At 55.1% G+C, this 20530-nt stretch overlaps 1 protein-coding gene, 1 non-coding gene and 2 pseudogenes across 2 annotated transcripts in view; all 4 read right to left on the bottom strand.

The window, feature by feature from the left end:
* Nucleotides 1-1632: 1632 nt before the first annotated feature.
* LOC142430153 (U1 spliceosomal RNA) lies at nucleotides 1633-1773 on the bottom strand (annotated as a pseudogene).
* A 3346-nt stretch (nucleotides 1774-5119) lies between these two features.
* AP1B1 (adaptor related protein complex 1 subunit beta 1) overlaps nucleotides 5120-20530 on the bottom strand; it is a 50994-nt gene continuing 35583 nt past the window's right edge. The window contains exons 12-21 of the mRNA XM_075533823.1: nucleotides 14629-14727; nucleotides 14242-14501; nucleotides 13548-13749; nucleotides 12235-12375; nucleotides 9598-9743; nucleotides 8417-8546; nucleotides 8087-8171; nucleotides 7378-7464; nucleotides 7115-7269; nucleotides 5120-5962 (exon numbers count right to left, since the gene is read on the bottom strand). Coding sequence (XP_075389938.1) covers nucleotides 5888-5962; nucleotides 7115-7269; nucleotides 7378-7464; nucleotides 8087-8171; nucleotides 8417-8546; nucleotides 9598-9743; nucleotides 12235-12375; nucleotides 13548-13749; nucleotides 14242-14501; nucleotides 14629-14727 — 1380 coding nt within the window. The 3' untranslated portion in view covers nucleotides 5120-5887. The remainder of the gene's footprint in view (nucleotides 5963-7114; nucleotides 7270-7377; nucleotides 7465-8086; nucleotides 8172-8416; nucleotides 8547-9597; nucleotides 9744-12234; nucleotides 12376-13547; nucleotides 13750-14241; nucleotides 14502-14628; nucleotides 14728-20530) is intronic.
* LOC142430137 (small nucleolar RNA SNORD125) lies at nucleotides 9316-9412 on the bottom strand. The gene has a single exon (XR_012780604.1). It is a non-coding gene; the product is annotated as a small nucleolar RNA SNORD125 (small nucleolar RNA).
* LOC142429938 (U1 spliceosomal RNA) lies at nucleotides 19599-19732 on the bottom strand (annotated as a pseudogene).

Here is a 20530-nt window from a genome sequence, read left to right as displayed (position 1 = left end):
ATTATATGGATTGAGACCTCAATATAAAGACAGCAAAACTCCTCACCACCGGCCCAGGAGGCAGCATCATGATGAACAGAGACTGACGTTGTCAACGTCTTTATTTCACTGGGATCTACAGCCAATGGAAACAGCAGACAGGAAGCCAAATGGCACCTTTGAAGCAGTGGGCAAATATGCAGCCAAAGGCTCTTTAAAGGGTTGGCTTAAAAAAAAAAAGTCACTTTAAGGAATAAGACGTGTCTGACTCAATCCAGAGGAGTCAGCAAGCACGAGGTATTTCCAGTGGTCCTACACGCATATGGAACACAAGGCAAGCAAGAAGAGAAGAATCCGTGCCTCTGAATTGTGTAGACAAAGAGCATTCAATCGCCATGGGCTGCCAGGCGGGAGAATTACTGCTGGAAGACGTATAGTCAGAATGTTCCTTAGAAACACATACTTGGACATGTCATTAGGCGGGTCCTGTCCCTAGAGAAGGACATCATGTTTGGTAAAATAGAGGATCAGCTGGCAGGAGGAAGCCACTCAATGAGATACAGAGAAACACAGTATCTACAACAATAAACTTAAACATCCCGAGGAGCGGCTGTGAGGACGGAGGGCGCAGGACCAGGCAGGGTTTCATTCTGTTGAGCAGAGTACCTAGGAGAGAGAAGCGGCCAACCTAAATGATCAAAATGATGAAGTATCAAAAGGTACAATACTTTTTTTCAAAATAAAAACTTACACCCAAATAGATGATGAATGTGGCATTTTGAATCTGTGGAGCAAAAGATGACTTAGTCAAGAAGTGTTGATCAAGCAGCTGGGTCCCCATCTGTTGGAAAGAGAAAGTTGGAGCCTTACCTCGTTGAAGCCCAGATGGATCAGGACGGCAGTGCCAAAACCAAACCAACAACAAAAAAGGTTCAAGTCCTGGAAAGGAAAGGAAAGCTGTAGCAAAAACAGCTTCAGAGAGGCAGCGTGCAAAGCAGTCACAAAACGAGGGTAAACAACAAGCCTGTATGAAAAAGCCAAAGAATGAGAAGACAGCTCACAAAAATGACAGGCCAAGGGTCAGACATAGGAAAAGAGGGGGAGAGTTTGACAGTTTCTCTACACATCACACATAGAATAAAATTAAATTTGGCTCAGCAATTCCACTCCTAAATAGATGCCCCGGGGGACAATCAGACATCACAGGCAGCTTTGTGTGAAGCAGCCAAAGGCAAAAACAGCCCAGCAGCTGTATGGATATAAAGGTGGTGATGGAACTACAAAATGGAATAGTATGCAGCCCTGAAGAGAAATCAAGTCCTGATGTAAGCCTGTGGCACGGATGGATCTTGAAAAGAGGCAGAAGTCAGAGATGGAAGAACGTGCTCTAGACGGCCACATTCAGAGAGACCAGGGGCTGGGAGTGGGAGGGAGGGGGACTGTTGCATCCGGGGTCCCAAGTTTCTGTTTAGAGTGTCGGTGTTCGAATCCTTTTATAAACAGACGGTGTGAATGGTCTCACGATACAGTGAGGGTAGCGCAGCGTTTCCCAAAGTGGGCGGGGCCTGCCAAACCACCTACCTACCCTTGACCCTGGGTGACAGTACAAATGTTTTTATTTATTCATTTTCCCCTTCTTTTCTCTTTTTTTCTTTCCACTACCACAAATTATGCAGTCGAGTTTCCCACATTCGGGGAGATCGCAGGGGTCAGCACATCCGGAGTGCAATGGATGAGCCTCGCCCTGGGAAAACCACCTTCCTGATCATGGTCTCTCCCCTGCAAGGTAAGTACTAATGTTTTTAATTGCCAGTGAGACACTGAGTGAATTTCCCCCCCTTTTTGTTCCCCTAAAAAGGAAAATTAGACACTTAAGTTTGAGAACCTATGAATTGTAGTTAATGACACTGAATTGTTCCTGGAGAGTGGTTAAAGTGACACGTTTTTGGGTGATATTTTACCACAACATGTCGGAGGACTCATAAAAACAGTTCCCGCACATACTCGTGTATAAGCCGAGTTTTTCGGCACATTTTAAATGCAGTTTTTCTGGTCAAATTAGGTGCCTCGGCTGATACTCGGGTCAGCTTATACTCGAGTATATACGGTAGGTCAGCTCTCTCTCTGTCCTGAGTCCATGAAAGGGGCTCCTGTGACTGGAGCAGCCTCTGCCATGCTGTCTGCAGCAGGCCTGCCCTCTCACGCTGCGACTTCAGAGCACGGGCTTATCTAGTCCATTGAGGCTTGATCAACATACACATATCAAGGACACTTCGGGGAAGACCCCCCTTCTCCTCTTCCATCTCCCGACTCGGCTCGCCAAACAAGACCTTGACTCTTCCCAGAGATGTCTCCAAACTCTGCCAGTCCAATTAGCAAGAAATGTACACCATCTGAGCAGCCAAAGACCCATGAGAAGACGGGAGATCCGGAACAGAGCTCGTCTTCCCTTGGCTGTCGATACATCCTTGCCAGTGGCAGCAAAAGTCTGCCCTCGCCTGGCATCGCCTCCCAACCCCAAACATCAGAAGTACAGCCAGTATTTGTGACCCTGAACAACAAAATGATAATAATTATATTCAAATTGTTCATAATTTCTCTGTACCGATCCTCAGAACAATCAATAAAATACGTTACCAATAAAAAAGTAAAAACAAATAAATTACAATGAAGATGCCATTTCCCACCCGTCAATTTGGCCAAGGTTCAGGAAGCAGGCAAATAAATGGGTGGAGTTTGGAAAGGCGAATAGCTATGGGGTCAGATCACCTGGCTGGTGTAGAACCATGGGCCCCAGTGCTGCTGTGGAGTGGGATGTCATTGGAGGGTAGCTCAGCAGAGGCTATCAAAATTATGAATGTACCTGCCTTTTAAATCTTTAATTTTTTAATAGTTTTGAGAAAAAATTGGCATATCATCCACATCTGCAGTACAATCACTTTAAAAAAAGAATTGTATCTACAGCACCACATTCAGTGCTAGTGCTCCCTTCCCCTCCCCCGCATTCATTGTTTGCCCCCAATCCCCTCATCCTTCCCCCACGCATCCACTGCTCTTGACAAATGCACCTACCTCGGACTTCATGACTCCGCCTCAGGAATTTACCTACGTGTGGAAATGGTCTGCGTGGTTGCCTTTGCAGTAACACGGGTCTATCAGAACCTTCGAGCACTCTGTTGGGAGGCATTATTGACGAGTATGTCCATTAAGGGGAATACCCGAGTTGGTTAATAAACATCTGAGGGCACCCTATAAAACAGTGCAGAACTGCCTCCGTGGGTTTCCAAGGCTGTAAATCTTTATGGGAGTAGGAAGCCCTATCTTTCTCCCTAGGAGCAGCTGGTGGCTTCCAATTGCTGCCCTTGCAGTTAGGCCAAGACGTGGCTGGTCCATACGACGGGAGTTATGCAGCTGCTGAGACGAAGTCTGATGCCAGCTTCACGATTAAACCGTGACAGTGTCGCTGGGATACAAGACACCAGAGGACAAACGCTGTCCATCCCACCTCTCTGAGCTCTCCAAGGGAGGCAGATCCGCAAGCTGGAGTTCATGAGTGCTAACCAGGCACTGGTGGATGATCCTGTAAGCAAGGTGAGTGTGGGCTGACTAGTGCTTATTTGCTAATTTCAGGGAACAATTTCACGTATTTACACCGCATCAAAGACTCTGATTCAAGGTCTGGCATCTGCCTCTCTCCCAACCCCAGTCCCTTCATAGAGAATCCAAGTTTCTTTTCCAGTGTACTGTCCCCAACAGGGGCAGGGATGGAGAAGCCAAGCTCCCTTGAACTTACCTATCTGTACGAGTCTTGGTGGGGTACTGGGGCATGCACTGGGTAGCTAACATCAAAGATGGCCGTTCAAACCCAGCTGCTCCATGGAGAACGAGGCGGCTGGAAACCCTGCTTGCCTGGCTTATTGGGTCTTCCGGCCTCAGCCAGGAGAGGGGAGCTATGCTTTCATGTTTGTTAAGGTGAGGGGAGCACCAGGCACTGGTGGGAATGAGGTTTGCACAATCTGATGGACACAGGCACTGAACCGTACGTGCAAAAAATGTTGAAATGGCAAATGTTTGTTTTCTTAACCAAAGCAAGGGTGAGGCAGCTGCATGTTGTCTAAGTGCCGAGAGGTAGGATGCGTGGGCCCGTTGTGGAGGGAGGTGGTGGGGGCACTGTGTGGGCCCTCAGACAGAAGGCCAGACAGGGACTCTAAAGGGAGTTGGACACGGGTCCTGTCCCCTGGGACACTTCTCCTGAACCTGCAGCCCTCCAGGCTTGAGGAAGGGAGCACGAGGCCCTCTGCGCTAGGTTTCCCTGTCACTGGGTCTCGCTGTGTATGCCGGGTTGGCCAGTCGGCCATGATCGCCTGAGGCATCAGCTTAACTAAGGACGGAAACCCCACAGGTGTCACCCAAAAGGCTGGGCCAGAGACCTTTTCTTCTAGCTCCTGACGATCTTATGTGTCCTGGGCCTCCCATGTGGGCTCAGAGCCCTGCCCCTCCAGAAACTAAGGTAGGGGGAGAACAGGGGTCTCCACAGCATGGGGACACCCAGGCCAGTGCCCCTTCCCAGCTCCCACGGGAGAGGGCAGTGTCTGGAGTGGGGAGGTACGGGTAGGGGGCACCCGGGCTACTCCTTGCAAGCAGGCTCAAGGACCCAGGGGCCAGAGGTTGCTCCAGGTTGAAGGAGGTGCCAAGAAGCTACAGCAGCTCTGCTCTGGGCCCAACTGTCGCTCCTGGGGACCTGGCAGCCCCAGATCTTGGCCAGATGGGGTGTCCTTGGTGGTGGCCAGTGGCTGCCAGCTCAGTGCCTGCACCGAGACAGTGCAGTGGGTAGGAAGGAGCACACCCCGCCCCAGGCCTGGCACTCACAGCTGGGAGAAGGGCTGGTACAGCCTGTCTTGTCCCTCTACCCTTGTCCCTCTGGCCACCTCCAGAGGGCGAAGAGCAAGGGAGGCCAGGGAACTGAGTCCTCCTTCCACATCACAAGGGGGTTTCAGCTGGGGCAGGAAGAGGGGCTCAGTGGCAGGAGGGTGTGGAGTCAGATTCCCAGACAGGGCAGGGGTATCCCTCCTGAGCATGCAGGGATTAGCTGGGGCCCAAGCCCTGGACCCCGGACCTGACACACTGCCCAGGGACACACTTGTTGTCATCATTTTTATTCACTTTCTCTGTTTGAAAATAAGAGTCAACATACAATATAGAATCTCTTTATATATATTATTAGCTCTAGCGGCTGCAGGGCCCGGAAACCAGCCCACCCCCGGGGGCTGGCCTCCAGGCCCGACACTTGCTGAGTGGGGAAAGAAGTGTCTGCGAATGCCAGAAAGCACAACCTTTCTTTATTGTTCACCAGCAGGGACAGGGCAACCGAATGCCCTGTGGGACGCAGGAACTGGGGGGAGGGAGGGGGGGAATGCTGAGAAACCCCAACTGAAGGGACACTGTGGGTCCCGCGAGGCTGGACTCTGCTGAGAGGACAGCAGGGATGTGGGGAGCAGTGACGGTCCTCAGGACAGGGCTGGGCTGTGCATGCACAGGCCTGCGGGGCACCAGGTGTGGGGGCAGGAGAACAGCTCTGGCCCCACGGGCACCTTCACCCTGGAGGTGACCCTGACAACAGCTCTCCTGTAGCAAGGCGGCCCTTCATGGCTGGCAGGGTCAGGCCTCTAGCCCCACCACGAGGGACAGTGGGGCTCCTGGACCGGAGCCCAAGGAGGGTTTGCGCTTGCCATCCAGGCACGAAGAAGGGAGAGGAGACTCTGGGGTCTCTGGTGCTCTGCTGCTGCTCTGGCTCCTGGTCCCTCCTCACCTGACCCTGAACAGCAGCAGCAACTTGAGAGAGGGTGATGGGCACGGAGTGCGTGAGATCCCCCCGGGAGGGCTGGCCGAAGCAGACACCAGACGGGCCTCAGTTCTTGAGGATGGTCTCATAGGCCTGATGCACGTGCTGGGACACCTCTGGCGCTCGACACTTCAGGGACAGCTGTGGCAGAGAGAGGAGGGCCATCCTGGGCTTGGGTCTGGGCAGGCAGGCCATGAAGGCGCGCAGAGGGTGGGCGGCAAGCTCCGCTGGGGCAGATGTGAAGGAAAGCACTGGGGTGCCTGCCACCACTGCCGGGTGTGGGCCCGACCTGCTTGCAGCCCACACCAGCTGTTGGCTCAGCCACCAGCTAGATCCTTGCTGGCAAGCATGACTCATGAGGCGGCTGTCAGCGGGTTTGCCAGCCCCACCCTGCACCCCCAGAGCCCACCACCTTCCTGGGCCCTGCCCAAGGGAACTCCGAGGAGACAGGGGTGGGCTGGAGGGGCAGTAGCAGCTGTGTGGAGGGAGACTGGACTGGGCTCTAATTGAAGGGGAGCCTGGAGATTATAGGCGGGAGGCGCCATGTGCCCTCCTGCTGAAAATCACTGGTGTTGAAGGTACAATTAGGAAGGGGCGGGGCGAGTAGAGCTAAGGAGAGAACAGTAGGGCCCTCTGGGGGGGTCCCCTAGGTGCTGCAAAGTAGAGTGGCTCCCTCGCCCGTTTGCAGGTTTAGGGGAGCATCAGAATGAGGCCAGCAGGCTTAGGGGCGATCCAGGGCCAAGCCATGAGTCAGGTGAGTGCAACGTGGCAGGGGAGGGAGGATAGAAAAGCAATCCGCTAACCTCCAGGTCCTGCGCGCGGTGCCCAGCAAGGAGGGTAGACATGCAGCAACACAGGGAGATGGGGGTCACTACCACCGCTGCCACCAGAGCCCCAACCCACCCATGCCGGCATGTCAACCCATGCCTGCGTGTCAGCAGGGATGCTGGCCAGGGCGTCAGGGGAGCCCCAGCATGGGGGCTGTGGGAGGCCTGCAGGGACAGCAGGACCCAGCAGAGCTGCTGCCCAGCCAGGGAGGCCTCACAGGAGCCAGGGCTACAGAATGTTCTCAGGCCCCATATGGTGTCTCAGTCACTTGACGGAGCCAAGTTGGAGGCTTTCTAAGACCCCTCCCCAGGACAGGGTTTGGATTTGCCATCAGCACAGCTGGGCCAGTGTCTCCCACACCAGAGCCCACCAAGGCCAGGAATGAGGGAGTGAGTTCCTGTGCCCCCCCACCCCCACCCCAGGGCGGGGGGGGGGGCAGCCCTGGGCAGGCATGGAGGATCTCACCGTAAGGCTGGGGTTGCCTGGCTGGACCCGCAGTTCGGCCAGCACCCAGATGCCATTGGTCAGCTTCAGGGACTGGTAGAGCATATCCTGGCCCTCCACGGTCCTCCTGGCGACGGTGAAGACGTTGCTGCTCTGCAGCTTGGTGCTCACAGCCTCTGTGGGATCACAGGGCAGCAGATGGCAAATGGCCCTGAGTCAGGGAGGGGGCTTGGGTCCACAGGGGTTGGGACCAGAATAAGGCAGGGAGGGTCTGAGCTCCTCACCTGAGTTGAGGAGACAATCTCTGATCTGGAACTGGGCTTCATTCTCATTGGGAATGTCTTTCCATGTGGCCAGGAACATCTGGCGGTCTGGAGAGAGAGAGGGGCCTCTCAGTAGCACCAGGTGGCTCTGGCCACTGTGAAGCAGAGGCAGGCAGGCCTCCCTGACTGCACAACTTCCCTACCTCTAGGCCATGGATCACACCTCGCCAGCCATGCAAGCCTTCTCCACCCCTCATGAACTTAGGGCAGTTATCAGGGCACCCAGGGGATACCTCACCTCCGTGACCAAGGAAACCCCCTGGACTGGGCCTCAGACAGACCCCCGAGTCTGGTCCAGGGAACGCCCTGGTCAGCTGACTGGCGCGGACCTTGACCTCACCTCTCTAGCTGGATTACTTTGTGAAACGAGACACACTGGGGGCGCAAGGAGCAAAGCGCTCCATGAGGCCTGGGCAGGGTCTCAATCTCAGGGCTCCAGTGAGGCCCTGGCTCAGAGCAGACGGGTGGGGTATGTGGCAGAACCTGGGCTAGAGGCTGCAGGCAAGGCTGAGGAGCAGGGCGGAGCACACGTGTAAGGCACTAAGGACTCTGTCCTGTGAACATCGGGATGGCTGGCTGGGCAAGGCCCTGAGGTGGCCCAAAAGAACATCTCCTTGGCCCAGGTTCCTCGGCCTGTGTCCCTGCCCGCAAGGGATGTCTCAAGACTCACCCATCTTCCCATCCTCCACAAAGAGGATGTGTAGGGAGTATAGGGTACTGAAGTAGAAGACGTCAATGTTGTTCTTCACGGCCACCTGGGGACAATGAGGGGCTTGGTACCCTGCTTCTGATGCCCCAGGAAGGACTGGCTCTGAGCAGGTTCTTTCAGATGTCCTCCCCGGTCACAGTGCCCCTTTGTTCCCTCTGATCTGTGGTCCAGAGTATGACTGCAAGGTCGCTGCCTTTGGGCGACACTGGCTGGGCCACATGCTTCTCCCCCTGACTGCTGGAGGGCAGGACGTCGGGGGATGACACTGGGCTGCACGTGGCGACAACAGACCTGGAGATTGTTCAGCGGTTCCATCTTCATGACTGAGCCCACCGTGCTGAGAGGCAGGGAGATCTCCACGGTCTGGTTGGGGCTGAGTGGCGCGTGGACCTGGAGGGGGGCGGCGGGGGCCAGGCCGAAGCTGGGGAGAGAAGCCCCCACGGGGATGGTGGGAGAGCAGGTGCTGAAATGTGGGGAGCCGACTTCTGGGGCTCCTATAAGCCTCTGAAGCGTGCTGGCCTCCCTGGCAGGATGCGCTCTGGCTGCGCAGGCAGGAGTGGACAGCTGCTCTCCCCCTTGCTCCCCTCTGGTCTAGGCACTGGGCAGATGTGACCACGGACCTGGACTGGGAGCTGCTTCAATGGGGACCTTGGGTGATGCTGTCTCTCTGCTGCCAGCCACCAGCTCTCAGGAGAGCTCCAAGAAGGCTAAGTGAGATGCAGGAGGTGGCCAGTCACACACCAGGGCCACAGAAGGACGGCGCAGCCCTGCCAGCTGGGAGGCCTGGGCATGGGAGGCTGTCACCATGAGGGAGACTCGCCTCAGTAGCAGGCTTGGGAAGATGTGTCTAGCCTGGGCCTTTGACAGTCACCCCACTCCTGTTCCTGTCCCCACACCACCCACCTGCCAGATGACATGTAAGAAGCAACGAGGGGCAGGCCCAGTGTGGCTGTTCTTGGCAGCCCCACCCTGCCTGTGGGTGCTTCTGAACACTCGCCTGCCTGCCCTCAGTCTCTGAGCCCAGCTACCTTTATCTACTAAAGGTAGATAATGGCTTGAGCAAGACAGCGTTTGTTTGTACAGCCTGCACAGAGGCCTGCCCCTCAGAAAGCGCTACCATATAAGGTGTCTCAGATGTGATGACCACAGGCACCTGGGGCCTCCAGGTGGCACGGTCACAGGCTCTCCCTGGGGAAGCAGCCCCTTCAGTCAACTTCTTAGAGGCTCGGTTTGCTCATCACTGGAGCCACTCAGGAAGAAGGATCATCAGGAGAGGCTGCCATGCTTCCCCAGAGAGCCAGGCCTGGGTGCTGACGTCCAAGGCTGGGGTCAGGGGCACTGCCTGAAGAAGCAGCAACAGAAGTAGCAACAACAACAAGAAAAAGAGGGAGGGAAAATGCTCCCCCTCCACTAGGCATTTTGGGACCTGGTGCAGGCCTGCCTGTGGGCAAGGTGGGGAGCTGGGGGCCCACCTGTTGCGGTTGAACTGGATGGCGAAGTCGGTCATGGCCTGCAGGGCCTTGTTGGTCAGCTGGAGGTCCATAGTGATGGAGCCCACCTGGCGGGTGAAGGTGCCGGAGATCTCCAGCCCCTTGGCCTTCATGGCAGGAAGCCAGACCTGCAAGGATGAGGTGGGAGGAGCTGGGGTGTACTGGGCGGGGCCTGTCTGCTCTCTTCCTCCCCTTTCAGACTTCCTGATCACCAAATGTGCCCTCACAGAGGGATGACCCTGGATGAGAGGGCTCAGGGTGGTGCACACAGGGGAGCAACTCACAGGGGCTGACTCAAGTCTTCAAAGTCAGAGGAGACACTTTGCCCAATGGTGCTGAGGCGGCTGGCAGCGAGACCTGCCAGCTCCTGACAAGTGAAGGCCCAGAACCCAGAGACCAATTGCATCCTGGGACTCGGCCAGAACCTGCCTGGCTGTCAGCCTGCCCTTCACAAGAGACAGGACTGTCTGTCCAATGATAGACTAAGTGGAGCCCTCACCCAACAGGGCCTCTGTTGCTTGGCCGTCCTTGTCACTAGTCTCAGCTCAAGTGCCACCTCCTCCAGGAAGCCTACCAAGAAACTTGTCTCATGCCTACACCACCCAGCGAGCTCTCTGAGGGAAGGCCCTGCTGTGTTTGGCTTGCAGAGCATGCTTGCAGGGCTGTGGGCTGGCAGAGAACATGAACTGAAGCTCGTCCTGATCTTTAATCTCACAGAGTGGCTCAGAGGCCGCAGGTCAGAAGCTCAGGGTGCACCCCAGAGAATGCCCAGGACAAGCACCTAAGAGCCACATGGTCCCACAGTTGGGCAGCTCCTCCACCATAGAGCCTCAGGAGAGCTTTGCGGGCAATAGGCCTGGCAACTAAAGTCTTCTTTCAAAATGCAGAGCAAGAGTGCCAGGGGGGCAACAAAGAACTGACCTAGGGGGGAATCAGGGAGCTCTCACTCTGAGGACCTCCCTCTCTGGAGAAGGGAGTCAGGGACGCAGACACCTAACTCCTGGCAGTCCTGGTCCTGAAGGGTTCTGTGAGGGCAGAAGGGGGAACCCTCCCTGTTTAAGGCCGCAGAGACGGTCTGTGCAGGCTCGACGGTCCGCACTGTTGGTACAAACCTGACCTTTGACCTCAACAGGGAGGTCTGTGAAGATGTCCACACCAGGTCTGAGCCTGCTGTGTTCTACAGCACCTCCAGGGTTGCTACCAAGACTTCAAGGGCCCCTGCTCAAGCTAACGGTCTGAGTGTGTGCCCACTCCATGCCTGCCGCAGCAGTCTGCCCAGGGCACTGCTCCCACTGCAGCCATTGCAGCAGGCACCCGGCTGGCTCCCAGGCACTCGGGGGTAGGCTGGGTCACTTACCAGCTAGGACCTCAGATGTGGGGGAGTGTCACTGGGGTGAGGGCTGTGAAGTGCTCATGCAGCCCTGGCACACAGTGCCCAGCAGCTTATGCCATGTCTCAGGGCCCAGGTCCTGTCAGGCCACCTACCAGGGGCTCCACCGCAACAGCTGCTGGATGACTCGTCACAGCAGGTGAGGCTAGTCCAGGACCCAGCCCTCAGCTAAAGTTGCTGCCTCCCTGAGGCCCAGATGTGACCCTCTCTGGGGAGTGTAGCCCAGTGGGGAGAGGCTCTGTGGGAAGGAAGTGGCAGACCCCACGGGCCTGGGACCCGAGAGCTGCAGGACACCGGCTGACTCCCAGGCAGCAGTACCCATTATGCCCGTGTCTCAGCCCTCCCAGCCTTAGCCCACCTCTTTTCAACCTCAGCAAATGGCAACTCCCTTCACTTGTACTCTAACCCATCCCTCCCCCCACATCAGTTCCCTGGGAGCTCACCCCCAGGCCACCACTGGCCCTCTTCCCTGCAGACCAGCACCCTCACAGCTGATCGCCACTCCCTGCTGAGGGTGGACACCCACTGCACAGTCTGCTCTCTTCTCCAGTCCAGTCCCAGGGAGCACTTGGGGGGCTGCTTCAGTGGCAGAAAGGGGTCACAACCCCAGCGAGTTGGAGGCAGGGATGGAAGACATTCCGCCCTAGAGCCATCAGTTTTCATCAGAGCCACCTGCCGACACCCACCCACCCACTCTGCAGCGTTTCACCACATGCCGAGATTCCAGAAAATGAAGGCAGGGCTGCTCCCACCTTGCTCAGGGCGCCATTGGCCAGGACCCCAGCACCAGCGCTGCCTGCTTCACTGTGACACCCATGGTGGCTGCCAGGAGCAGACTGCTTCCCCTGCCTGACTTTGTGTCTTCTTGTGAGAGCCTCTTATTGGAAATTAAACAGAGGGCAGGCTATGTCATCCAAAGTGCCACCAAGGGCCAGGAGACATTCATTCCCATGAACGAAGGCAACCCTGAGAGCCATGCCCTCACTGGACGGGAGCCGGCTCCCCTACACCCACAGGCCTTCCTCCGCAGGGACCCTCTCCCACGGTGGCTCGGCAGGTTCTGACTTGTCCTTCAACCTAGGCTGGCTCTGCGAAGACTGACCGAGACCCCCTCCCTGAGGCTCACACAGCCCCTGGTGTCCTGACCAGGGCTCGCAAAGGACTACACCTGGAAGCCATCCCTGACGGAGCCTCCTTTGCTCCTGTCATCGGGGAGGTGTCTTACTTACTGCTTTGGGGGCCACATAGGATCCTGATAGGGAACCCACGCCACTGCTCAGGTCAAAGAGGTCACTCAGGCCGCTGCCCATGGGAGCTCCCAGGGTGGCTGGCACTGCTGCTGGCGGAGCCGTGAAATTGGTGCCTGTGATCTGGGACAGGAGAGCAAGGGCGTCAGTGGCAAGGCAGCAGGGCCTGGAGAGATCCCAGGAGTGCCCTGCCTCTTAAAGGGGTGGAACAGGAGGGGGATTACAGGCTGCCACCCACCTCTCCCTGAGACCCCAGAAGGAAGACAGCTGTGTGGGGAAAAGGAAAGCCCCTAGGGAGGGGCTGGAGGCACATTCAAACCAGCCCTTAGGATTGAGGGGCCTGTGGCCCACTGCTGGAAGGGGCTAGGCAGAACAGCTCAGTCCTGGGAGGGCAGAGTGGCTATGAGGACAGGAGGGACCAGTGGCCTCAGGACAAGCATCAGGTCATGAGTGGTAATGCCTATGGGGGCCCATGGCAGCTGAGCAGAGATGTGCAGGTGGCCAAGAGATGTGCAGGTAGCCTGACCCTGGGACAGGTGGCCTAGGCTCAGCAGTAGTTGAGGGGCTGCTGGGCCATCATCCAGCTCTGTGAAGGCTGAGCCAGCGTCCGCGGAGCAAGGATAAGACTTGGCGACACAAAAGGGTTGAACCATACCCCTTCCGACTCATCCCCCATCTCCAAGCAGAGCAGGCAAGGTGCAGAAGACAGGCAGCCACATGCAGAGAGAAAAGCCCGGAAAGTCAGAGAGAGAGAGAGGGAAAGGGAAGAGATTAGTCAGTCAGCGGCTGTGCCATCTGAAGTGAGTGTGGGAGAGGCCAAACCACTCTCCCCATGGTGGTCCCCAGGGATGCTCCCTGTGCCCGCCCCCGCCCATCCTGTCCCTGGGTCATCAGCTACCTCCCCGGGGATCTGAGGCCATGGTTGAGGTTCAGGGGTTCATCCTGCCACCCCTGGCCTTACCATCTTCCTGAAGAATTCTGGGAGACACTGGCTAGGCATGTCTACTTCTATTCCCATTGTGAAGACCTCTTTTGACCACTCTCAACAGACCTGGCCAAATCAGGGTTTCTAGGGCAGGACTGGGGGTGTGTGGGGGGGGTGGTGCCTCTACACTACCCGAGGTCTCCTGCACTCAGCAGTCAGATGAGGAGTCCGAGTCCTGTCGCGCACTGGCCTCGACCGGCAGAGGGAAGGGTGACCTCAGAGGACTTGGGACCGCGGCGCGGCAGGTGGCCAGCACAGCGCGCTGGCAGTTCATTAGGAACATCACTCAGAGCGGGGGCCCAGGTCGTACCAGACTGTCCAGGCCCCCGCCGAGAAGGTCCACAGGTCCCATCGGCACTGAGGAGGTGGCCAGGGGTGGGCCGCTCACTGGGGGGCCAAGGTCCAAGTTGAGAAGGTCTCCTAGCAGGTCGCCCTGAGGGGGGATGGCGTCGGCCTGCTCAGTAGAAGGGGGTCCAGTGGGGGCTGCTTCGGGGCTCTCTGTGCTCTCACTCCTGCCAGAGACATGGGAAGGAGAGGTCAGTGGAGGGGTTTCAGGCCCGCCAGCAGCACCCCCACTTGCTATGAGAGCCATGTTTCCACGGCTCTACGAGATGAGATCCACTTGATGGATGAAGGAAGATACTTCCTTCATCCCAGTCCCAGGCAAAGGAATGTGAGTCCCTAGACAAGGGAGCAGGCAAGCTTCGCCAACCACTTGACTCGCTGGGGTCCCTCTACTTCCATTCCCTATGGTCAAGGAGGAAGGGAAGAAAAAGATAGGCTCTGGAGAGAGATGGAAGCGCGTCTGAGCCCAGCTCTGCCCTCTTCAAGCCGGGGACCATGGGCCTTGGGCCAGCCTCTCAAGCTCTCTGGGACTGCTGTCCTGCTCTGTCAGAGGGGACATTTCCCTGAGAGCTATTGGAAGGGCTGAGAGGAGCCACAGGGGACCTCTCAGGCGAGTGTGCAGTCAGCACTTGAGACAAAGCCCTGGTCGGGGCACTCACGAGGCAGTGCGCGGGGGCAAGCTCTTGTGCACGACACCCCGGCCGCCCTCCACGAAGGCGCTGGGTGGCTTGTGGTAGACAGAGGCCAGCGTGCCGATGTAGCAGATGAGCTCATCCAGGAGTGTGGGCTCGATGAGGTCCGTCTCCTCAGAGATGAGCGGCTTCTCGGCCAGCACCACCTCCTTGGCGGCTACTGGGTCGGTGGAGAGCAAACGCCAATAGATGTAGCCGCGGTCCCGCAGGTCTGGGTTATCTGAGTCCTGGTAGGGGTGACCCAGGCAGGAGGGTGTCACAGGCGCCAGGCTCCCAGATGTGCCCACCTCAGTGGCACCGGGAGGTCTGGTTTGAGAGAAGCAAAGTGCCCCCTGGTGGTGGCTGGGTACTGACCTGCGTGGCCAGGCTGAGGACCTGCTGCACCAGCTCCTGGGTCTCTGTGGGCTTCTTTAGGAAAAGCTTGACAATGGCAGTCAGGAGCTGCAGCTGGACCTTGGGGAGGCAGAGAGGGCAGGAGAGGGGCTTTGTGGGGGGCCAGGAAAGACAAACGAGGGCCTTGTGATAGAAAGGGACCCCACCCCACTACATCCTCAAAGCAGAGGCAGCTTCGTTGGATGCTGGGTTGGTCAGGGGGCCCAGGCTGTGCCAACAGAAGGCGCTGGTGCGGGCCGGACTGCACAGCCCTGGGGTCCTCAAAGTCTGTCAGGGAACTCCTCAGCGTTCTGAGCCCAATGAGCCATAGAAGTTCATGGTTTACAAAGACGGGGGCAGGATTAGAGGGAGCCCAGGGAGCCAGAAACATGACCATGGCCAGGCCGAGCCCCTGGATGAGGGTGGACATGGGACACTCAGCAACAGTGGCCTGCAGGGGAAGTGGAGAGCGGGAGGCAGAGTGGAGGCGTGGTCTCTTTCTGGGATGAAGTGTCCTGAGCCCTTGAGCAGTGGCAGACGGGCAGGGGGCAGCTGTTTACACACGTTGGCTGCACAACTAAGTGGAGGCGCCGACTTCTGTTTGGAGGGCGCTGGGAACAGCTTCCTGTGAACTTGGAGAACGGCAGCTCACAGCAGCTTACATGGAGCCAGAACCAGCTCCCTCTTAATGTGACCCTGGCTGAGAAGTTACTGAACGTTCCTTGTGTGTAAACATACAAGAATGATGACGGAACCGCACAGGGTTTGTGGGTCGTCAATGAGGTCACACGTATACAGAACCTCCTGAGTCTCCACATTCAAATATACAACAGAAGCCCTAGTGGCAATGTGGTGACACATTGGGCTGCCAACAGCAGTTTGAAACCACCAGCCTCCGTGGGAGAGAAAGATGGGGCTTTTGACTCCAGTAGAGGTCCCGACTCAGAAGCCTGCAGGGACAGTTCGGCCTGTCCTCTAGGACTGCTCTGAGTCGGCATCGACTCCATGGACCGGAGTTCTTTTGAGTGAGTCATCACTGTCCTTCTGGCTCCTCCCCAGCCCAAGTGTCCTCGCCTGGATTCACTCCTAACGGCCAGGTTGGCTTGGCTCTAGAGGGGGCCTGGCCACAAGTCCAGCGGTCCATCTTCCACCTGAGGCATAATGCGTCATGAACCAATGTGCTCTCCAGCAGGGATGTACTTCCCCACCATCCTCACAGGACAGGCTGGTCAGACAGGGCCTAGCGGAGCCTGGGCTGAAATACCACCTGCCCAAGACCTTCGGGACCTCTGCCCATTGCTACAGGAGCCCTAGGGGTGGTGTTGGGTAAGCGTCAGACTGCTAACCAGAAGACCAGATGTTCAAACCCAACAGTCACTTGGGAGTAGAAAGTCGAGGCTATCTACTCCCATAAATACATATTTTAAAAATCATTTTATTGGGGCTTGTACAATTCTTATCACTATCCATTGTGTCATCCCATAAAAATTTACAGCCTGGGACGCTCTATATTGGGTTGTTCTGAGTTGGAATCACTTGATGGCAGTGGGTGTGGGTCCATACAGAGCATGAGGAGAGCCTAGCAAGAAGGGGTCCAAGAGACAACCAAAGTAAGCCCCCAAACATAAACCCCTAAAGAGGGATCCTTAAAGTACTATGAACCATGAAGGCATAGGAACCAAGCCCCTCAACTGAAACAATAAGCTTGCCCTAGAGGTGAGGATATAGCGTGGGAGTTTAGGTAACTTGCTCCTGTTCACCTCCCAGAGGAGGAGCCTGGATCCCCAACTTTGCCCTCCATAGCTGCCCAGGCAGCCTGAGCCTGGCTGAGAAAAAGACTACAGACCATCCTCTTTCCTATGGGCAGGAGCCAACCAGGGGCGGAGGCCATCACAGGTCAGGCTCCTTCTCTCAGACACCACAAAGGGAGGGGGCTGGTGCTGCCCGTGCAGGCAGCAGGCAGGGTGGGAGGTGACAGTGGGGGGGAGGGGAGAGTGTCACAGGAAAAGATTTACTAGTATTTGTGATGGGCAGGTATAGTTTGTGTCCACCTAGCATCTCGGAAGAAAGACAGTGCTTTCCGCTTGTTCCCGTAGTCTTAGCCGCTCATCGAGGCAATCGTACCCCGTCCTGTAGGGGCTGTTCTGAGTGGGCCAGGAGGGAGTTTGGTTTGGAGCATCTACCCTGTCTTTGAGGACAGCAGCTCTGGCTTTCCTGTGGAGGTTCATCCTCTGCCCAGTCAACCTACAGGATGGGGAGCAGAGCCTGGTGGATAACTCACGAGGTGTGGGAACAGGCCCTGGACTCCTGCTGGGACTGAAGGAACCAGCTCTTTCTAAGGGTGCTGCTGAGCTAAGGGGCACCCAGCCTGGGACTGCTGACTCCTGAGGGCCCCTGCAGATGGGAGTGGGCTTGAGCAGAAGCCACCAGGGGTCACAGAGGCAGTCCGATAACAGAAGCACAGGAAGGAGGGTGCTCCCCAGTGCTGCCACTTACAGGGACCATTCAGTCCTCTTCTGACACTGGACCAGTTTGCTTTGGAAATCAACGATTTCAGCTCAGGGATCACCACGGCTCATTTATGGGCGGGGCCCGTGCTATGAACAGAACTCCATTTAACACCCATAGCAACAGGAGGAGGGTCTGTTACCCCTCAGTCTACAAACGAGGAACTAGGCTCTGACAGTAAAGAAATTAGCCTAAAGCCACAGAGCCAGGAGGGGGTGGCAGAAGAGGGGCCTGAACTCAGGATCTCTCAGATTTCAAAGCCCACACTCTTATTCACAAGGTTACATTGCCCCCACTGGCCGCTAAGATGTCTGTGTTTACAAATAACGAAAGCAAAACAGTTCCCAGTTCATAGAAAGCAGAATAACCCACTGGCATGTAGACGCTGTCGACTCATAGCAACCCTGCAGGAAAAGATAGAACTGCCCCTATGGGTTTCCATCTACAGGAGTAGAAAGCCTCGTCTTTCTCCCTTGGAGCTTCTGGTAGTTTCAAACTGCTAACCTTGCTGTTAGCAGCCCAACTTGCATCCACTCTGCCCCCAGGGTTCCTCAAGAAGAGCAAACACCCAAAAGAGGCTCACTCTCATGCCTAACAGAAATGAAATTGCCTTGTGGTGCCCTGGGGGCTCTTGTTGTCGTTAGGTGTGTGCCATTGAGTCAGTTCCAACCAACAGCACCCTGATGTACATTAGAACGAAACACTGCTTTGTCCCACATCTTAACAACTATGTTGGAGCCAATCATAGGAGCCATTGTGTCATCTCACTGTGGCATGATGTCCTTCTCCAGGAATTGGTCCCACCTGGTATGTCCAAAGCATGTGAGACAGTCTTGGTAGCCTCACTTCCACAGAGCATTCTGACTTACTCCTGCCAGGACATAGCTGTCCATTCTTCTGCAAGTTCATGGTACATTCAATATTTTTGCCAACATATCACTCAAACAAATAAATTCTTCTCAGATCTTCCCTATTCAAAGCAACCACTTGGCTTTCTAACATTGCAGAGAGGCCTTATTAAAGTGACCAGATCTTAACATCGGTAAAGTGGGAAACCAGAGGGACACCATTGATAAAACTCATATCCAGGCAAAATAGCCACATGGCAGCTGAAAACCGTTTACCATAGCTTGTCATGCATTCTTTCCAAAAATCAGGACTTTTTTCAAACGCCGTGGGACGTGGAAAAAATTGTTAAAAATCAGGACTGTCCCGTGAAAAGCGGGACGTCTGGTCACCTTCCTTTTGTAGCAATTTTGCCCAATGCCGTTTGTCTTTTGATTTCTTGAGTGCTGCTTTCAGGAGTACTGGTTGCAGGGCACCCAGGTAAGAGGAAATCCTGGACGTTAACTTTGTTTTCATAATGTTGCTTAGTGGCCCAGTTGGGTGAAGTTTGTTTACGTTGAGCTATAATCCATACTGGAAACGGTACTTCCGATCTTCATCAGCAGAGGCTCCAAGTCCTCCTGGCTTCCAGCAAGCAAGGCTACATGACGTGCCTAACAGGGCTGTTCATGAGCCTTCCTCCAGCCTCGATGCTGCATTCTTCCCAGGCCAGCTTCTTGGATTTTTGCTCAGCATACAGACAGAATGAGTATTATGCAAGGACTTGCCACCGACACACACCTTTCCTCATTTTCAACCATGCCACCACTTCTCCTTTTTCTGTTCCAAGGACTGCTTGTGGCCCTGTGCAGGCACTGCAGGAGCACAATGAGGAGCTGCGGAATTCCCATTCTCACATTCTCATCTGCAGTTATCCCATTCTTATCTGCAATTTGTTATAATCCACAGGCAAATACCTTTGCGTAGCTAGTGGAATACAAATGAATATCTTCCTGGAATTTTCTGCTTTCAGTCAAGATCCATTTGATAATCAGCAATGAGTTCACTCATTCCACATCCTCTCCCAAACCCTGCTGGTATTTTGGGTATTTGACTGTCACTGTGCTAACTGATTGAGTTACTGTCATCGAAGCTTCCCTGGTGGGTGACATGATGATAGTGTCTGATGATTCTACATCTGTTGGGTCACCTTTCTTTGGGACAGGCATAATGATGGCTCTCTTCTAGTTGGCCGCCTGGGTAATTGCCTTCTAACTTCCTTGGCGTGGACAGTGAGTGGTGCACGGGCTCACCGCAACATCTCAATGGGTACTCCGTCACGTCCCCAGGGGCCTGGTTTTGCCACTCCTTCCTTCAGTGCAGCGTAGACTCCCACTTTCAGTGTCAGTTCCTTGCAGCGCACTGACTGTGTGAGTGTTTCTTTTGGTTCTTCCTGCGCCCTTCACTATGTTGCCCATAGGATCATCCACTGTTGGACTCCAGACTTGACGGTTTCCTTCAGTTTCTTTCAGCTTGGGACATGCTGCGTGTGTTCTTTCTGTTTGGGTTCTAGGTCCAGGGCTCTGCACGTTTCACTTTCATGATTTTCTTCTTTTGTTCATGGACGCAGTCCCCCACTACCACAGATTATACAGTCGAGTCTGCCACATTTGGGGACAGCACAGGGCTCAGCACATCCGGAGTGCAATGGGTGAGCCTCGCCCTCATGGTATCGCCCCTGCCAGGTAAGTATTAATGCTTTCCTTGAGCTGTCCTTTGAAATAGTCTGTTTGGCTCTCTTACTTCATCCTTTCACCCTTTTGCTTGGCTTTTTACATTCTAGAAAAAGTTTCAGAGTCTCTTCTGCCATCCCTTTTGATTGGCTTTTGTTTTTAACATGTTTAATGGCCTCCGCTCCCATGAGTCATCTGGTCTTTGGTCAGTACAGCTTACTTCATCAATTCTACTCGTGAGATAGTCTCTACATTCAGGTGGGAAACACTCAGGGTTGTACCTTGGCTCTTGTGGACTTGAACTTGCAGGTGAGTAACAGATGATCTGTTCGGCTGTTGGCTGCTGGTCTTTTTCTGACTGATGACACTGGGCTTCTTTCTCCACACTCTTCCCACATGATTCCTGTGTGTTTGTTTTGAAGAGGTCCATCACATGCAGAGGTGTAGCAAGCTATTGATCTTTCAAAATTCTAGCACGCAATCGCCAACATTGGTCACCAAGGCCTTATCTTCCAACCACTGAGCCTTCGACCTTGTTTCCACCAGTTGCATTCCAATCACCAGTGATTACCATCACGTCGTGATCGCATGCTTGATCAGTTTCAGACTACAGAAGCTGGTACACATCTTTACTTGATTCATCTTTGGGGTGTGTAAATCTGAGTAATAGTCACAGTAACTGGTCTTCCCTATAGGTATATGGCTATTGTTCGATCATCGACAACACTGTATTTCAGGACAGACCTTCAAAGAATTTTTTTATATAAACCAGTTAAGTATTGTTGTTGTTAGATGCTGTTGGGTTGGCTCTGACTCAT

This window comes from Tenrec ecaudatus, chromosome 16 (genome assembly GCF_050624435.1).
Source record: "Tenrec ecaudatus isolate mTenEca1 chromosome 16, mTenEca1.hap1, whole genome shotgun sequence".
NCBI lineage: Eukaryota > Metazoa > Chordata > Mammalia > Afrosoricida > Tenrecidae > Tenrec > Tenrec ecaudatus.
This window is presented reverse-complemented; position numbering and strand designations above follow the sequence as displayed.